This window comes from Mimulus guttatus, mitochondrion, assembly GCF_056151865.1.
Source record: "Mimulus guttatus mitochondrion, complete genome".
Taxonomy (NCBI): Eukaryota; Viridiplantae; Streptophyta; class Magnoliopsida; order Lamiales; family Phrymaceae; genus Erythranthe; species Erythranthe guttata.
The window spans coordinates 424,684-442,520 of record NC_018041.1 but is presented as its reverse complement, the minus strand read 5'-3'; the positions used below and the strand labels follow the sequence as shown (position 1 = coordinate 442,520).

The following is a 17,837-nucleotide window of genomic DNA, read 5'->3' as shown; positions in this document are numbered from 1 at the left end:
AGCGCCCATTTGAAGTGGCGAAGGCCTATGCTACAGTAAGAAAAATAAGTAGGTTGAGGTTACGAAGTAAGGTCAGCTGGTTAAGGAAAGCTCAGCTTATGAAATCGCTTAGCCGTTAAGTTCATTAATGTTGGAGTAGTGAGGCGTCGGTACGGAGTTGCGTCAGCTGTGGATATAGACTAGGCTAAGTGACGGACTTCATCTCTTCTATTCTCTTCACTTATACCTTACACTTCAGCTGAGTCTAACGAGGCTCAGGTGCGGAGCCTTACACTGTGGACCGAGACTACGCAAAGGTAGAACACCATAGAAACTTCGCTGACCTTATCATAAACCTTGATTTCGCTACGCTCAATAAGAACCCGGAATAGCGTAAATCGGTTCGTGTTCCGCTTCCAAAAAGTAAGTCGTCTTTGCCCAAGTGTGAACTGCAGATGACTCTCCAGTGGTTCCATTCCTTCTTACTGTGCTTCTGGGTCAACCCAACCCGAATGGGAAGAAGAGGGTCAGCCAAACTGCAGTCCACTTTGTACCTTTGCTGAGCAGACCAATCAGTCATTTTAGAAAAGGGAAGGGAACTTCTCACCGAAGGAGGCGGGAAGCTACCGCTTCTAGAATGGAAGCTTATCCTTGACTTAGAGCGTATCGCTATTTTGAAATAATAAAAAAAGGTTTATGGATGAAGTAATCGGAATGACAAATGGTTACGGTTGCGGAAAGCGGAGAAAGTCGGGAACCGTCGGTTACCTTTTGAATCAAAGTAGCGACGAGCCGAGTCTTACGACTAAAGGGGGAGATGCTTCGTAGACAGCTTCGCTTCCTCGTCGCTTCTTTCTGGCGACTAGCTTCTCAAGTGGGTGGCTTGGTAAGCAAGCTACCTTCAGCATCGGTCAAATCCCTATCAATCAATAATAGGCCAGAATGGTGGGGAAGGTAGCTTGCTCTTCAATGGAAAGGGGGAAATCGCCCTTTCACAGCCGCTCCTATACAACTTTCGCCCAACATGATCACGAACGAAGACAGAGAATTGCGTAGTATAGGAGGACGAAACGAACCAACCCACGTGTCCTGATCGGAACGATTGAAGAAAGAAAGAGAATGGTGGCTCCTTTCGCCCAGGGGACATCGTTGGAGAACAATGTCGGGGACAGGGTGAGAACCTTCCGTTGGTTACGCCCTTGTTGTGTTGGTTCTTCCATCTTTCGATATGGAGATAGATCCATATAGTATAGAGATCTATATCTTTCTATCGAAAGATAGATCTATTGAGAAATGGATATTGATCTGCTTTCAAGATCTATGAACAAGAGAGATCCCTAAATATCCATTTGAAAAAAGAGATGAATAGATAGGGCGAAGCCAGCTGAAGGAAGGGCGCGTTAGCGAACTTATTGAAAACTAAAGCAAGAAGGGCCTTCTATTTCTATTTAGATTAGTTTCTTAGTAAAGGCGCGTTAGCGCATCCGTTTTCTTGCTCGTTAGCACCCCCTACCCCTATTTTTTTAATTAGTTTAGTCATAAAGGAAAGCCCTTTGACAACCTTACTAATAGAAAGGGGATGCGCTCAAGCATGCGAAGAAAGCTCGAAGAGCTTCTCAACATATTATAGAAAGATTTGTAGAAAAGGGCTTCTTCAAGTTCCGCTTGCTGCTTTTCATTTTGATAGGAGTAGGTGCTTGCTGCTCGCTCGCTGTCTACTAAATGAGCCTTCACTGCCCGCCCGGCCCCTATCTTGAATCTTAAGTAAAGTGAAATCAAATCAATGAAGTGAACAGCCCAACCTCTTTGTTTGAAGCTTTGCCAGGAAGCTTCTACTTCTTGAAGCTTTCTTTCCCCTAAGAATTCCGAAAGCCAAGACCTGCAACTAGAGTCTAGGAAAAAGCTTCTCTTTGATAGCAGTCATAGGGGAGTTCAGAAAGGATCTGATCGTAGATGGAGACTTAAACCTGTGTGGGGGTAGGGGCGGATGTAGCCAAGTGGATCAAGGCAGTGGATTGTGAATCCACCACGCGCGGGTTCAATCCCCGTCGTTCGCCCATCAATAAATGGACCATTTCTTTCGGAGACACAAGACAAACCTAGAAAGCATTTTTTCTGCAAGTCATCTCGAGTTCAAACGCATCCAAGCAATTGGTATCCGATTGAAACATAGAAAGCATAGATTCGCCTCGCCTACTTGCTGAAAGCAAAAATGGAATGGCCGATCATTTATTCTATGACGTTTTTAAGACCTCACTAATCAGCCAACCACTTTTGAGTTCATAATGAATGAAATGAACCCCCGGATGAAGAGAAAATCTCCCCTCCCTTTTACTAAACCATGGGGAGCCCCGAGTAGTTTACCGGACAAATTGAGTTGTCGTGACGATACCTTTCTTAGTGGAAGATCGGAAATGATCTTCATCACGAGACTGATAGGATCTGCCGTAGACACCCGAGAGACCTCCACAAGGTAGGCTAAAAGAGTAAGAGGACAAGAAGCAAAGAGTTATGCTTTCATTTCTTTGTTGAGATTGAAATAAAGTTCTTTAAAAAGGGGGTCGGTATAATTATAATGCACGCAGGCCAAGTCAAGAAAAGGACTTCCTTACTTTTCTTTCATAGTAGTCTTAATGACTAGTAGTTTGAAGCCTTAAGAAAGCGGTTTTTTTCGGCACTCTCTTCCTTCGTCTTAAGTCAAGTTCAGTTGACTTTTTCAATTCGGAACTCTTAGTCGAGCTGATGGCGAGATCTATTTTTTGTTCGAGGTTCAAGAGGAAGGAGAGGAACCACCGCCCAATGGTGCTTTTACGAAAGTACGGTCACCGGTGGCTAATACCTTCTCGACACTATCGAACCTGAAATCCACTCTCAATCGCTCTTTTTAGGTTGGCATAATATAGAAAGAGAGTGCCAAGAAACAAGACATACCTATCACTTTTGGAACCCTTACTCAACATAGGGTCCAAAAACCCGACATACCCCTTTTTTTTAGAGCGTATAAAGGGAAAAGAGCTCTTGCATCGTTAGCCGCTTCTCAGCATTTCCTGCCTGAGTTGTTGACCATCACCTGACCTGACCTCACACGGGAGGCCCCGCGCCGAGTGATTCTCCCCTAAAAAACTCTACATGTGATATTCCGAAAACAGAAAGATGTGATTTAGTAAATTAGAACCCGGGTGAAACAAAATCTCGACCATAGTTTTTGCTTTGGGGAAAAAAAGTCTTTGATTGGCTTGGACTCAGGAGAGTCAACTGTATGTATGGGGGACGAGACCTGTATTTCGGATGATTCCATCCTATCATGCTTATTCGGTAATGGGTTAACCTCATCACCCTGATCTTCATCATCACTTATGACAGTGATAGAAAGACATCAAGCTTTTATCATCATTTGAGGCGTCGTTAATGGAATCTTCCTTCCTCTTTTCAACTTTCCAATTCAAATAACAAAAGGGGAGATGAAGAGGTCAGTCAAGCTATATAAACCATCGGGAGAGAGGAAGACCACCGTGGATGCCTACAGCTAACCTTTCACCTTTCAGCAAAGGGCTTGATTGGCCCATCCCTGAACCACCTTCAATCAAAGAAGATTGATTGTGTAAAGAATGAGATAAGGTTCTAGGGCAAAGGGGAAAGGGCCTAACTGAAGGGAGTAATATGCCAGTAGCAGTCCCCGAGGTAACACTTTCTAGATTACCATTATAAGTCCCAGTCCCATTAGTCCCTGACTCTGTCAAGCCATCAGGATCAGACAAGGAAGAAGGAGGAAAGGAAGCTAGAGATAGCAGATTATCGGGCAGCGGCAGGATGAAATTCATTTTGAGTTTAAGTTATCGTTGCAGCCTTGGATCGAGTTGCAGTGCTAAGATAATCTCCTGCTTTTTTCAAAGCAGCTATCTTTTCATCTTCTGGCCTTAGTGAAACTAATACGTTTTACACTCTTTAAGCTATTGATGTAGCCTCTTGTCGATACCTACTAGATCTTCGAGTGGAAGATATTTAAGTTCCTATGGGATGAAGCTTTCCTAGCCTCAAGTATTCATCTCAGAGGTCATTTCATAAAGTGATGTCAGATTAGCACGCTCTTGGGTTTCACTAACAAGGACTTTTCTGTCGGTATCGGGCTACTAGCTGTAAGGCTCTGGGTTTTTTTCCCAGGTTATGCCATAATCCTATCGAACTATTGGATTTCTCGATGGCTATATTCTTAACACACTTGTTTCGTTCGAGTTGTAGCTTACATCGTGGGAAGAAAAGGGGCAATATCAATAGAAGAGAAATCTTTATATTAGTCCATGCGTGCCACGTTCAGCTATAGATGGATGACTTGATTCAATGGAGACTGGATTCCGCCTACCAATATTTCCAATAGTTAGAATCCTTATCACTATAACTGGCTCTAAGAGACCTGCTGTAACCGTTATTGGGGAACTGCTACCGTAATCCGGACTACATATTCCACTATGCTAGTTATTTCTAACTTGATTTTGATTTAAGGAGAAGCAGATCGATCCACGAGGGTTCTCTTGACCTTAATTAAATAGTATACCAGGTATCAACCGGCTAACTCTACGCATAAACGGCTGCTGTTAGAATAGCTACTCTTCGAGCAGGCATCCAGGATGATAGTGTTCCGACAACCAAGGCATGGCAGTCATACGGCTAGCGAGATAGTTAAGTTTGATCACAGTCCGTGATGTGAGGGACGAGAATAGTATCGTAATGAGAAAAGCGGGCTAGTTCCAAGCAAGGAGAAATCCAATTCAGTTGGCTAAGGTAACTTGATAACTGAATTTTCTACTTATGAAAAGATTGACTGTATTAAAGTTCTTAATTTGCCTCCTCAAAAGGCTAATGTCTAAGTCTTCGATTGTTGCATTCCTTCCTTAGTTGAAGCTGGTGGAATAGACCGGCAGTGAATCAACGGGCGTTACCTCACTTTCATGATTTAGTCAGTTTGATATCTTTATGGTCTCGCTTGGAGCACTGACGAACGAACTAAGCTAGAGACATTTCACTTGCTGCGGAGTCCCGTACCCACCTAGATGAAGCCTGAGCAGCTAAGCCGCGATTGCGGGGATCTTAGACAGTAGGGTCAGAATCAACCTAGTTCTCATAGCAGGGAGTAGTGACTGCTTAGTCTGGTAAGCTTGTGCTGCAATTCCTTGATGGAAATGCCACTGGGCTTGCTCTTGGACTTTGTTCCAGACTGGTAGGCAGCTTGTGTGCGGGGTGAAAGGACGAGAACCTGCTGGCATCGATACCGCCTTTAGGGACTGACTTATTAATTAGCTGTCATCACTCTATGGGCTAGCCCGCTTGAGCGATTCCTTACCACTCTTACGCTTTGGAGATTAAGGAAACCATGCTCCACCTTTTGCAGATGAGCCGAATTGACTCCTTTTTCTTTTTCAGAGGTCAGCTAGGAAAGGGGGTGGCCACTATTCTTAGTAGAAGATGCCAGTTTAGAGGATCCAGAGAGCTAAGATTCGATAACGGAAATGACTGCTAAGACCCAGGACCATTCCCTTAGTATACTAAAAAACCATTAGGAGAAGAAAGTTCTGCCTCAGTACACGAAATAAATATCGAGACAGCTCAGCCTAAGGAGACGAAGACTACTTCACTATACGATAATCCCAGGGGTTATGAGCCACTCCCGACACCTCCATTAGGAAGAAGAGGCGCTCGAGAGACCTTCCCAGTTAGTCAATGTTGGCTTCCCACTCATTGATCAGGACAAAGGGGAGGTCTGATCTTGATCTTATTCCAAAGAGACATAGGAAAGACAGAGGCCCTTGGACCTTATGAGTAAACCGGACGAAGAAGAAGGAGTTGACCCTTGACTCACTACCACTGCCGAAGTGACTGAAGAACTACGACAAAGGGGCTCAAATCCAGGTCCTATCGGAGCCTTTAACAAACCGACTAGAAGACCCACAGATGAAGTTTCACCCATTCCAGGCTTTTACGTGCATTGCATTGAGATATACCAACTTCGCACGATCGATATAACAAGGATCCAGTCCTTACCAAAAAGACAATCTTTCGACAGGATGAAATCAATGCTTGGTTCCTGCCGGTTTGACGAGAAAGAAAGATAGACATTCCAGAAGCTTCACTTGTGACCGTGACCGAATCACAGAAAGAGAACGAGTGAGGCGCTCTCATTTCATTCCCAGCCGCTTGGCTGATAATGAGGAAACGAATTCTACCTTTACCGATTGGACTGGTCCAACATCTCCACAGGACGCCCTACCAGTTGGCGCAAGGACTGCTTTTGCCCTGGGACCAAAGAACAAAGGGAAGCTCAGTTCTCACTACCAGTGAATGATGAAATGCCTCGACTTAGAAACCACAGCCCTTCTGTCGAGAGGACAAAATCAATCCTTTTTATCAAGATAGAATCTTAGGGATGCCTTGCAGTTGAAGCCTCTGGGCTTAGCCCTACTATGACCGAAGAAGACGATTTACTAAATATAAAGAAAAAAAGACTCCATGAGCCAGTTACGCCACTTCAGCACAAGGTCTTGAATAGCCTATACGAATTCTCACAAGGAGAGAGACGACCCTTCTCTTACGTGGGACACGGAGATGGAAGAATGGTAGGACCGACTTTCAGACTTAGCCAAGGAACGACCGAGACCTCGAACATGAGAAAGACTATCGCCTCCATTTAATAAGGAGTAAGAAGGTTAGCCAACGTGAGACTTCGTACTTTGTCTGATTGAAAACCGTGATTAGGTGTCATCGATCACATCCTTTCCATCTACCCCTCAAATGCCCCTTTTTCCGCGCTTGTCGACTCCCATCTTTCAATAGGGTCCGTGCCGCTTTCGTGATTGCTTTCAGGCTTCGAGCTCTTATCGCCAATCAGTGAATGAGGGAACCCGGTTAATCAATAATGAATGTGGCTTTTAGACCTCATGGAGAAAGATACTTTGAGATCTCAACCGGCACAGGAAGATATTCTTGAACAAAGTCAATGCCTAACGGATACAGCCGGCCCATCTTTTCATTCAGAGCTTTCCCCTCTATCCCTATGCTCCGGGCGAGCGGTTGACAGCTTACCCCATTCATTGCCTTTAACCGGGCTGAACATCCGGGACTCTTTCTTGCTTTCGTGACTCGGGTAGGACATTCTGAAAGGGGAGGAAGCGTTGAGTCTTTTACATCATCTTATGTAGAATCCTCGTCCGGGTAAGAAAATCAGTCTATAAGGACGCCCACTTCTCTTGAAGCGTAATACCCTTCCTGCTAGTTTTCCTATCCCCGAATCTAAGGGGGAGCTTGATTTACGGCGAAGACTTGTGAACATCCGAACATTTTCTACATCAACTAGGGACGAATGGGGCTTTGCTACCTAAAGAGATAGTTTAGAATTCTTGCTTCCTTAAAGCAGATTAAAAGAGACAAGATCCGATTCCTTCAGCCTATTCATTCACAGCGGATGAAGTAAGAACATTGTACAATTCTAACTTCAAACCTTTTTGCTAACAGTCTATTTCCTCCCTAACAGGCCAGAGCGAATGCGGAGGAGAAAAGACGCTGGGTTCTACCACTTAGTAAGTAAGAAGTTCATAGTAGCAGTCCATACAGACAATAGGGTCTAGGTGAGCTCCTCAAATTGCATTTCGTCTTTCTAGCGCTAAGCATATCATATTGCCTGGGATAACGAGCATAAGAGCTAAAGGGCTATTATCGTATCAGCCCTCCAATAGGCTGGCTAGTTTTTTCCCCTTTTGTTTAAGAAAGTTTTTGACTAGATTTTACCATCGAGAGTAGTTGCTGCTTTCTTTCTTCAAGATAGATCCCCTTCCGTTAGTCTGATCTACTTATCAGAATGGATCCAAGAACTTAGAACTTAAAGCACGGGAATAAAGAAAGACGTAGACGACTTATCCCCAAGGCCCCTTCCTCACTCATAAAGGTTGGAAGGCCCCTACCCACCAACACCCTTTGGCACGGCTGTACCTGTATTGCAAGTTCTTGGCAGGGTCTTAGGCTTGTCCTCACCTTGCCTTAGCTCTGAAAAGAATTTCCAATAAAGGATTTCAAATTAAAGTAAGCACTTTCAGCACACAGTTAAGAAAGAATGGACTTGCATTTTCCTTATCCGGTTAACATAGCTTACCGCTGTATTGCCTGCCTTTACTGACACAGGAGACTAACTATACTTTAGTGCTCGGGGGAGAATCTCATAAAGTGACTGGCTAGGGCGTTGGTTTTTTCCAACGAAAAGCAGTGTGTAGAAAGATAAAGATGTAGAAAGAAAGAAGGGCGCGTTAGCGCAACGGCTTTCGCGCAGCTCATTGCTTCTTGCTTTCGAGCCCCTGCCTCCTTCGCAGTCAAAACTCTCCTCTCCAGCGGGATCGGCCAGAAGCCTCCTTTCCTTCAACAGCAGTTAGGCCTTTTTTTTTTTCTAATCCTACTGCCCTTCTCCCAAGAGTTAAAGAAAAGGCAAATCGCCCCCCTATCCTTATTATCAGCGTCTTCTATCGACATCGTCCGTTAGTTAGTCTCTTTCCCCAATCCCGAAGAGTCCGGTATCGACATCGTTTGGTAAAGTCCCGTGAGATCCCTAAAACGCGAATCAATGTTACACCCTCAGACGCGACATCTAGCTAGTGACTTCGTTGCCTTATCCTAGTGCTCATCCTACTTCTAATGACTTGAGTAGACTTTTCTGTATTTGAAGTTCGTTCGTAACAAGGTAGCCTTTCTTCAATCTTTCTTTGTATTCCAAAACTCTATGCTCCGCTGACTAACTCCTGATTATTAGACTATCACCTCCCCCGGTTTGGTGAAAGAAACTTGATCATCTACCGAAGTCGAGTTGGTGGCAGAACCCGATCTTGGAATTGCTCGCGTTAAGCATTCGATTTCCTTGTCAAGATTCCACGTGGCTGGTACTCTCCCCCTTTAGGGCTTGACACACTCCATAGATCTTATCCGCAACCAATGGATATTCTTAAGAGAAGGTCTCTCTCTTGTTACGGGATGCTATCTTGTGGAAGGTCTGATCCCGCTAGAGGATATCCATCAGTCATCTTTGACAAAAAAGGACTTTCCGTGTAACGGAGCTCTCCTGCGATCTGCCTTATTTTCCAATGGATATCCTGTATGGGTTGGTCCGATTCTTCGAAAGCATCTGATTGTCCAACAATTCAAGAGATAGAGATCTTGTCCGAACTGACTGATGAATAGACAGATTACTTAACCAAACCCGGAAGTCTCAGTTGTATCAGATAAAGCGTCTGTTCTGTTTGGGCAGCATCAGCCTATATTCATTCTAAGCTCAGACTTGAATCTATTCAAAAATAGACTAATCAGGCTATCAGTTGAACAAATCATAGGCAAATTTCTGGATCACCCGGTCAGAATGTGGAGAAGAACAAAAACAGAAGGGTTCCACCTACTTGTCAGGCTTATCTGCTCTACCCGCTCTATCAGAAAAAGTAGTCTAGTACTATAATCCTATAATCCGCCTAGCCTCTTTAAAGAAGCTTCGGGGCTATCCTCTTCTCTTTATCCCAGATTATTCCATTTTTTTGTTTGATTGGCTAGGGTGCAGAAAATCTAGTTGAAACAGGCCTTTCCCTTCCTTTCGCCACAAGTCAAGCACCTATGGAAATCCTAATAATCCTAAGTAACAGCAAGCTGTTTTTGAAGCTAGGAGGCCGGGAGGGATAGGAAGTAAGAAAGTCAATCGAAAAAAGGAATCCTTTCCACCGACACCTGATCCAAGGGGATCAGACAACCACAGGATGGAAGAAAGGTTTTTTGAAAGATTGATATATGTTCATAACCGGACTTCCTGCTAGCACGCCCCACTCCTAACTGCATAAGAAATCAAACCCGAAACAAAGACGGCGGAGGTTTTTATTCCTGCTTGTCCGCTAGCCAGTAAGTGCTTGGCCCTGGGCATTATTTATTAAGTTAAATAGGACTCCCACTTTCGCTCTCCCATCAGTGTGACTAAACTCATCTCCGTTTGCTACTCGCCCGGCCTTAGCCTCTGATCTTTCATCCCTGCCTTCTCAATCCAAGAAAGCTTCTAGGGTTTTCTCCCTTCTATCCTAGTCCTTTGAATCGAGCAGGCAAGGCATTGGTTTATTAAACAAATATTTGTGGAATAGGGCTAAACGCTTGTCAGTTCTCATATCGAGGCCTTGCTTATTGGATTGAAGCCAAGACAAGATCAGCTCTTTCTCTGGCTCCCTTACTTGAAACCTTTTAGTCGATCTAGTCAGTCAAACAGTTTTCAACTCCGATCCTTTCAACCCTAGTTTCGCTGTAAGCCAACGCCTTTAGTCGATCTGGTTGTTAGTCTCGTTCCTCTTTAGTCTAGCTGACAGCTTTTCCCTTGACTCGCCTCTATGCGCCTGCTTTCCGAAGTCTCTCTTTCCTCTAAGTCGAGTTCCGTTCCCTCGTTTACTGCTTTCCGAGAAATATATGCCCCGGTATTCAATTTTATAAATAAAGTAGGGATCCTTCCATGGCAAGTTTAGGCTTAGGAAGATTTGATCTTTGTTCCATCTAGTGATAACAATTCCGGTGAAGAGAAGAGTGAAACTCCGATAGCTACAGGCCTTAGCCCCAAACTTATCTCTCCCTACCGGTCAAGCTTCTTTTGATATGGAGCTTTCCCCGGATTCTCTTGAGGTCGGGGTTGAAGAATCTGGGTATTCAACAATGGGTTAAGCCTTTAGCTACGGCTGTTGGGGCAAGTCATAGCAGCCTAAACTCAAACTAAACAAACCTTACTGCCTCCAGGCAGGAGTCTTCCCCCTCGACTAGAGGGTCCTTCTACTCTTTGCCTTCTGACTTTCAATGGGATCTTATATATCACCCTGCTAAATCTGCCATAGTATGCCATAAAAAGATATGGTATTGAAAGTCATGCTATAATCATAGACAGATCCTACAGCTCACAACTTCTCTCATGTGTAAATCACATAGGCGAGCGTGGCATCCCATTCATACTAATCACGGAAGGTACCCATGTTGATTTGAATACCATATGCCCATGCCCTCCTAAAGTGACCTACCTCTGGTCATCTCTTTGACCTTGCTAATTTTTCTATAGTTAGCCATCAAAGATAGGCCATCATAGATATGCTATCATAAGTGACGGCTTCGTTGCCCCTATACCTGTCGTACGAGTTACTTCGATCCGATGAGTCGGGATTTCCCTGGTTGTATTGAAGGTAGCATTTCACCAGCAACCATTGGAACTAGATATGCTAGATCCCTGCTAAACTAACTGCACGACTAAGCTGAAACGAAAAGAGATCTCCGATTGGGTAGTCAATGACCTTCAAGCAGGTGAGATTGGTAGCAGCTTACCAACTTTGAATCTGAAATAGCAGACGATCTGCCGACATCTGTAAGGAGTTGGTAGGGGGAGGTGAAAGAGAAAGAGGGTAGGCAAATCCCTAGTCGGAGTCTCTAAGGACCAAGTGACTTCATTAGTGTGGAGCTAGGCATGGTAAGCATAGAGTGTGACTTTCTTCTTGACTTGACTGCTAGACTGCTTTCCTTTGGCGGTCTCTTATAGTTGAGAAAGGTTGCTTTTGGGAGAGATCTGTTATATCAGAGAAAAGAGGATGACAGCAATCGATCAAACACCCGGAAAAAGACTTCAAACAATGTCCGACTTTTCTTTATATATTGAGAATCTTCCATTAGCTGGATCAGAGCGGGAATTGAATAAGAATGCCTACCATCAAAGAGAGAAGCCTTAGCTGAATGTTCAGCTGCTTTTCGATAGCGTAGTAAAGTACCCAAGGTAATCTCTCCTGGGCTAGTGAATCCTAACCTCTTATTGCCTGATCCAGCAAGAAGCTAAAGGCAGAGTCCTGTACCTTGACAAGCCACCTAAAGCTCGAAGCGAAGATTCCTCCAGGTAAGGTGAGGCCAAGCTGCGGAAGGAACTCTCCGTCCAAAGAGTATAGATAGAGTAGGAAAATAGGCCCTCTGGAGGCTCGCCCTTTGACTTCGCCCTGTTCTTATGGCGGGCAGTAGCAACAACACGATCTCTCGGAAAAAAAGAAAAAGGGTTGCTTCGAATCGGATGATTCTTTTTTTTGTTCAATATAGCTGAGACTTCCTCTTAGTTCTCCGGAAGTTGTTGATTGAGGAGCCGAGGGTAGTTGCTGAGATAGAAGCAGTCCCGGTTCGTGCACATATAGTTGCCGGGGGTGGGGGCAAGGGTCCTTCTTTTTCATCTTTTTTGACTCTATTTAGAGTGGTCCCTTCTTTTTTTTTGGGCGGTTCTCTGAAAGCCCAATAAGAGAAGGAAGAAGCGGCCATCCGTCTAGCTACGACAAATCATCCCGACTAAAGCACACCTGGAGCTGCTAAATCTGCGGTACTTCCAACAACCAAATATGGCTGGTGTGAAGCTCTTCCTACGGTTCTTTTCGATTGACTAGCTCTTAAGCCTATCTACTATTAGGGAAGTTTAGAGTGAATGCTTTTCTACATTCATCAATAGAAGAAGAAGTAGCTGCCAATCGCTTAGTTCCGAGTTCATACTTTGATTCATTCCAGCTCTTAGGGATGGAATAAGATCTAATAGAGAGAGCGCTTAGTACACGTGGGACTTCTGCCTTCGGATCAATGAGACAAGGAGTGACTCAGAACTTTAGGGCCTTTGCCAAAGGAATGGAATGGGAGTTGCTCTTTCCTTTGAAGTGTTTAGCATTCATTTCCAAATTCTGAACGTTCATCTCTTTTTTTTTAGTAGTAGTTGGACGAGGTGCTTACTCTGCCATCTCTTTCTGTCTGCTTCCAGAGGTGCTTAAATGGTCATTATCCGGGTGAAGGGATGGACTGGGGTAGATAGTGTTGTTGCTTTTGTAGCGCTTGCTTCTATCTATGTATAGTGCTCCCCATATCTGAAATCAAGAACGTCGACGTGGATTCATGTCACTCCCTCTGGTGGAGTCCTACCAAAATCCCGCTATAGGATAAAGAGAGAGAATCTATTCTCTTTTCTATAGAGAATAGCGCGCCGTGATAGATAGGGGCATGACTTGCTTGGCTATTTTTTTTCCTAACCGCTTGCTTTATTTGAACAGGAAAGAGCTTTGCTTGCTCCGTCTTTTTGGTTCTCTGGAGCAGGGCTCTTCTGCTCTTTTTGACTTTTGTTTTGGGGTTAGCATTCTAAGCACTCATAGCTCTGCTCATCGTCACAAGACGAAATCTGAAATCTCAGACCACTGTGAAATCTCGAGAAATTGTTGCTAAGGTTCTTCTTTCACCCAGGTTCTTTATGTATTGTATCTGAGACTATTGTAATCTTCATCTGTCATGAATGAAAAAGATGATGATGGAGGCAGACATACATTTGTCTGAAGCGGGTCGGTTGATGGCTCCTATCCGCCGTTCATCCTGCTGAGCTTTGATCTCACTAAGTTCTGCTGCCTACAGACTGCCTAGACAGGACAGAAGAGGGGTACTCATGTGGTGCTACGATAGAGAAAAAAGAGAGCTCTCTACTCTAAAAGACCCTCGCATAGCTAATAGCTTGTTGAACCTTCGGAGAGAACCATAGAGATCAATCACCTCATAGATAAGGACGACGACATTACACGAGTTGCTGAGAAGACACCTCCCTTTAAGCCGGACAGACTCGCTCGCTAGAAACCGTCGTGACAAGACGAATGTACCCCAAACCGGCCTTGGATTTGAAGATGGGAAGAATTGTCACCTAGAAAGCGAATGTTCATCTTATTTTTTAGCAAGTACTGTAGGACGATGGAGGCGATTCATGACGAGCGGTCCATCTTAGTAGTCAATTACCTGAGCAAAAACTTTCTTTCAGGTGAAAGACCCTCACTCGAACTCAGTAGGAAGCCAAGCACGCTGGTCAACTGAAAGTGAAGAAAGATTAACGCAAGCGACATAGGTAATCAAGCAGCAATCGAGAGCCGAAGGTCTGATTCCACCTAGTGGCGAATTCAACCAACAGAGAAAGGAACCCTAGCCTTTTTTTATTTGGTTTCCTTGCTAGTCGTTGTTCTTCCCGCTAACGAGTTTATCTGCATCTTAGTGTAGTTCGCAATTAGACTTTATTCCTTCATTCAAGCAGCGAAGGAAGAGAAGAGCGGAACGGAAAAAGAAGAGGGAATAGGGTAAGGTCAAATCCTTTCCTAATCATATCCCTAATAAAGAAACCTCATTGTGTTAGCTATCTTTTCAACTAGCTACAAGGCCATTAGAAAGCTCTATAACAAGAGTTTGAGGAACCTATGCTATCAAAGCAGCAGAGAGATCTATCTTCTAGAGTTACAGAATCAGACTTCTCATCCTTATGGTGCAGTGTGCCACCCTGTTATGGAAACTTTGACAAGCAGTCTACGGCACCTAAACAACCGCTAGTGACGATTCCTTCTCCTAAGGTTATGCCTATTTTTGTAGCACAAAATCCTCAACTATCTTATACTACTCCAAACATTTCAGTCCTCGAGGTGGCAGATTCTCGAAAACCGCTCACCTCTTCACTGGAAACGACTTATGCTACCCCACGCCAAGCAGCGGTCGGGGCGCCCATCGACATGGCGGGGAAGCCTAGCAGAACGGCTATCCCACACTTGGCTAGGTCCATTCCATTGAGGCTTGATGATCTTTTTGCATCAATACCCTTCCCTTGTGCTACAGACAGCATCAGTCAATACCACCAGATCGGGAATCATTTTGCATTCGCAGCCACAGACCCAACCAGTTAAGAAAATATTCCTGCCCAGATCTAGATTATGGAACTTCTGTCCACTTCACAAGTCCATCAGGCTGGCAACTAGCACAAGCAAGCGTCCCTAATTCCATTCCACCTGGGGGTTTGCAAGCTATGGTGGGAAGTCTATTTTATCCCCAACCAATTACCTTCACTCAGAATGATTTTGACTTGACATTCGCTATCCCCGTACTCGACCCCTGTATGTAGAGGCCTTTGTAGACCACTACCAAATCAAGAGGGTCTTGATAGACACTGGAAATCAAATGGAATATTTGCACATTGAGTACAGCTAGGCAGTTTTCTTTTAACCCTTCCTAATTTGCTCCTCACTACAGCTGTTCGTGCATATGACGGGACCACTCGAACCGCGCAAGGTCTAGTTTGACTTAATCTAGGACCCCTTGTTCGGTCAACTCTATTCCATGTAGCGGATATACTATGAACATCTAAAATATTGCTAGCATGACCTTGGCTTTTTAGACCTTGGTATCCTTTGTGGATATCCCACATGAAATTCGCGATGAGGGTTCCAAACCTCCTCTATCCCACGTTGAGATTTTAGAAAAAGGTGGGCTTGGGCACAAGCTCAACTTCTTCGATTAGGCTACCACCCTGGTTTAGCTGAGGATGGGATTCGCTACCCGATTAGTCTCCCTACGAGGCACTTTTGGTCTAGGCTTTGACCCAAAAGTCCACTTTGGATTGAGAACGTCCCACAGTGGATTCATAGATTGAATTCATTGCGGAAAGCTCCTCGCTACACAAGTCGCGTCACCGCATTCGTTCAGTCGGATCGCCAAAGCAGCGGTGATGAAGGCCGACACGATTGACCGGAACTGGAGTCTCACGAGGGATTTAGCAGTTCCGTGGCTGCATATTCAGTCGAGCACATGTGGCTGAGTCGCCCGTACCTGAGCTAGAGAAACTTTCCTTATACTGACCGAGAAAAACAAGTTCCAGAGGCATCTTCCATTCATCTCGATTTGGGTTTTTCCGCACCATATTTGGATCTGCCTCTTCTTCGATCCGGAATTCCCAGCAAATCCCTGACTCCTCGAATACAATGGGATTTCACACCTGGCAAATCTTTGACTCTACCTCCTCTTATTAAGACCTTAGAATGTTCCTGCGAATTATGACCTTCGCCTGGAATGTGAGCAAATATATCATGTTTATTGCTCAACTGTACTTTGGCTATCTTACGTAGAGCTGAATTAGGTTTTTTCGGTGTTCTCGTTGAAACACGCGGGCATACTCCTTCCTTCTGGGGACATTGATCCAAAGCTCGAGTACGGTCCGTGCGCCGTTTTTCTTCTCTACCATGACGAATCAATTGATTTAATGTAGGCATCGCTATTTCCTTTGTCCTTTTCTTCCAGACAGAAAGAGAGTCCTTCCTGTACGAGTATTTAATAAAGGAGAGCTTCGCTTGGTTGTTGACCAAGAAAAAGCATGGGAGAAAGATGAAGAAAGGAAACTGGAAAGAACTAATTTCTCAGGAGCAATATCAACTACCTAGACCGACCTGCTATAATAATTCCATAAAGACCTAGACCTTCAAAAGGATAGCTTAACCCCTTCTCCTACCCCTGAAGAGGTTTTGGATTTCCTCCTGCAGACGCAGATTAAGGAGGCGCTGGTTTTCGCGCCATTCCATATCTCGCTGCACGGCGGTTGCCATTCGATCTTCCCAAGAATTCAATAATCCTTGAAAAGCGCGAAGGCGCCTCACAGTGAGTCCGAGCGTTTTTTTGAGCTGAACCATTGATAAGCTCCTATAAGGCTTAGGGCCTGGTTCAGGCTCAGGCTCAGGCTCCGGGGCCGGGGGTAAATTAAGATCGGGAAGTCCCACACCGCTGCCGCCCCCGGCTTCCATGTCAAGAGGCAGCTTGTCCATGGAAGAAATTATCCATGTGGTTCCATCCCCTACAAGCACAAGAGGGAAATGCTTACTACTAATAGTAAGCAAGACCCAGTAAAGGACGGGGTGCTTCATCTGAAATAGCATGAAAGCTACCCCAACCCAAATGCCTAGGCCAAAACTGACTTCCCTAATTTTAAAAATTATTCCAAACACTTTCATTATTAGTTGGCTTTTCAAGTATATTATAGAATAAGCACTGTGAACTATCACCTTCAAAAGGATAGCTTAACCTCTTCTCCTACTTAATCTGCTCGGGGCGGCGGTGGCGATGGCTGCTTTCCCGTTCTGACCTTTGATAAGAGTAAGCTGAGCTTCCTTCAGTTTGCTACTCGTACTAGAATTCTATTCTTGACTGGATCTTGAGGTTTTCGATTTTCATGATATGCCGCATAGTCATAGGCTTTGCCGAAGTTTTTGCTTGTATAGTAAGGCAAGCCTAGATGATAGTTTATGGATAAATGCTCAGCCGTCAAGACCTATTACGTCTGCACGCATCCCCTATTTAGTGGGCCTAGTGCAGGAGGGCTGCTATTCATGCCGGAGTGAAGTGACTTTTCTTTCCTGCACCAAAGAACGGATGAGTGCCCTAGCGCTAAAGCGACACATACGTTTTCTTGCTCCTTTCCTTTCGTTTACCTGCTTCTTTCAAGCACTTATTTCTTATTTCAATTGCGAGTTGCTTTCTCTCCTATGTTGCTTTGTAATGTCGAGTGGCTACCGCTCCTTGCCTGTAGTCTGAAATGCCTTGTAAAGCCGTAGAAAGGCGAGCAGCCCAACTAGCAATAGCAAAGAGCCTACTTATAGCCTTTTCTAGTATTCCAGTAGCCTCTGAAAGCATGGATGCTGATACTTTTTCACTATATACGATAAAAGAAAAGAGAGAAATGAATTTAGAGGTTGCTTAGCATAGCAGCGAAACGAAAGAAGCATAAGAAGGAGAAGGAGAGAAAGAGAGGAAGGCGGGCGGATTCGCCCAGACGTTTTGCTGGTAGCAGCCTAAAACCAACTTTCGAAGGGATAGCGATTCGTCTACTACCCTCTGATGTCCTCATGTCTGAAGATTATGAATGCTCACGGAGAACAAAGCACCTCACCTTTTGACTTTTTCACTATATACGCTTCGAGCGGTTTTCAACTCTTCAACTCTTAGGTCCGTCATCGGCAGCACTAGCATGAAAGTTTCCAGCG

General features: G+C 44.6%; 1 protein-coding gene and 1 non-coding gene across 2 annotated transcripts, besides 1 other annotated feature; one reads left to right on the top strand and one right to left on the bottom strand.

Annotated features, from left to right (window-relative positions):
* Positions 1-1,962: 1,962 nt before the first annotated feature.
* trnH-GTG lies at positions 1,963-2,036 on the top strand. Its single transcript has one exon. It is a non-coding gene; the product is annotated as a tRNA-His (tRNA).
* A 13,662-nt stretch (positions 2,037-15,698) lies between these two features.
* rps12 (ribosomal protein subunit S12) lies at positions 15,699-16,076 on the bottom strand. Its single transcript has one exon. It carries the CDS (start codon positions 16,074-16,076, stop codon positions 15,699-15,701), a length of 378 nt encoding a protein of 125 aa, YP_006460182.1.
* A 733-nt stretch (positions 16,077-16,809) lies between these two features.
* Positions 16,810-17,837: part of a repeat region (repeat R2; copy 2) that runs on past the window's edge.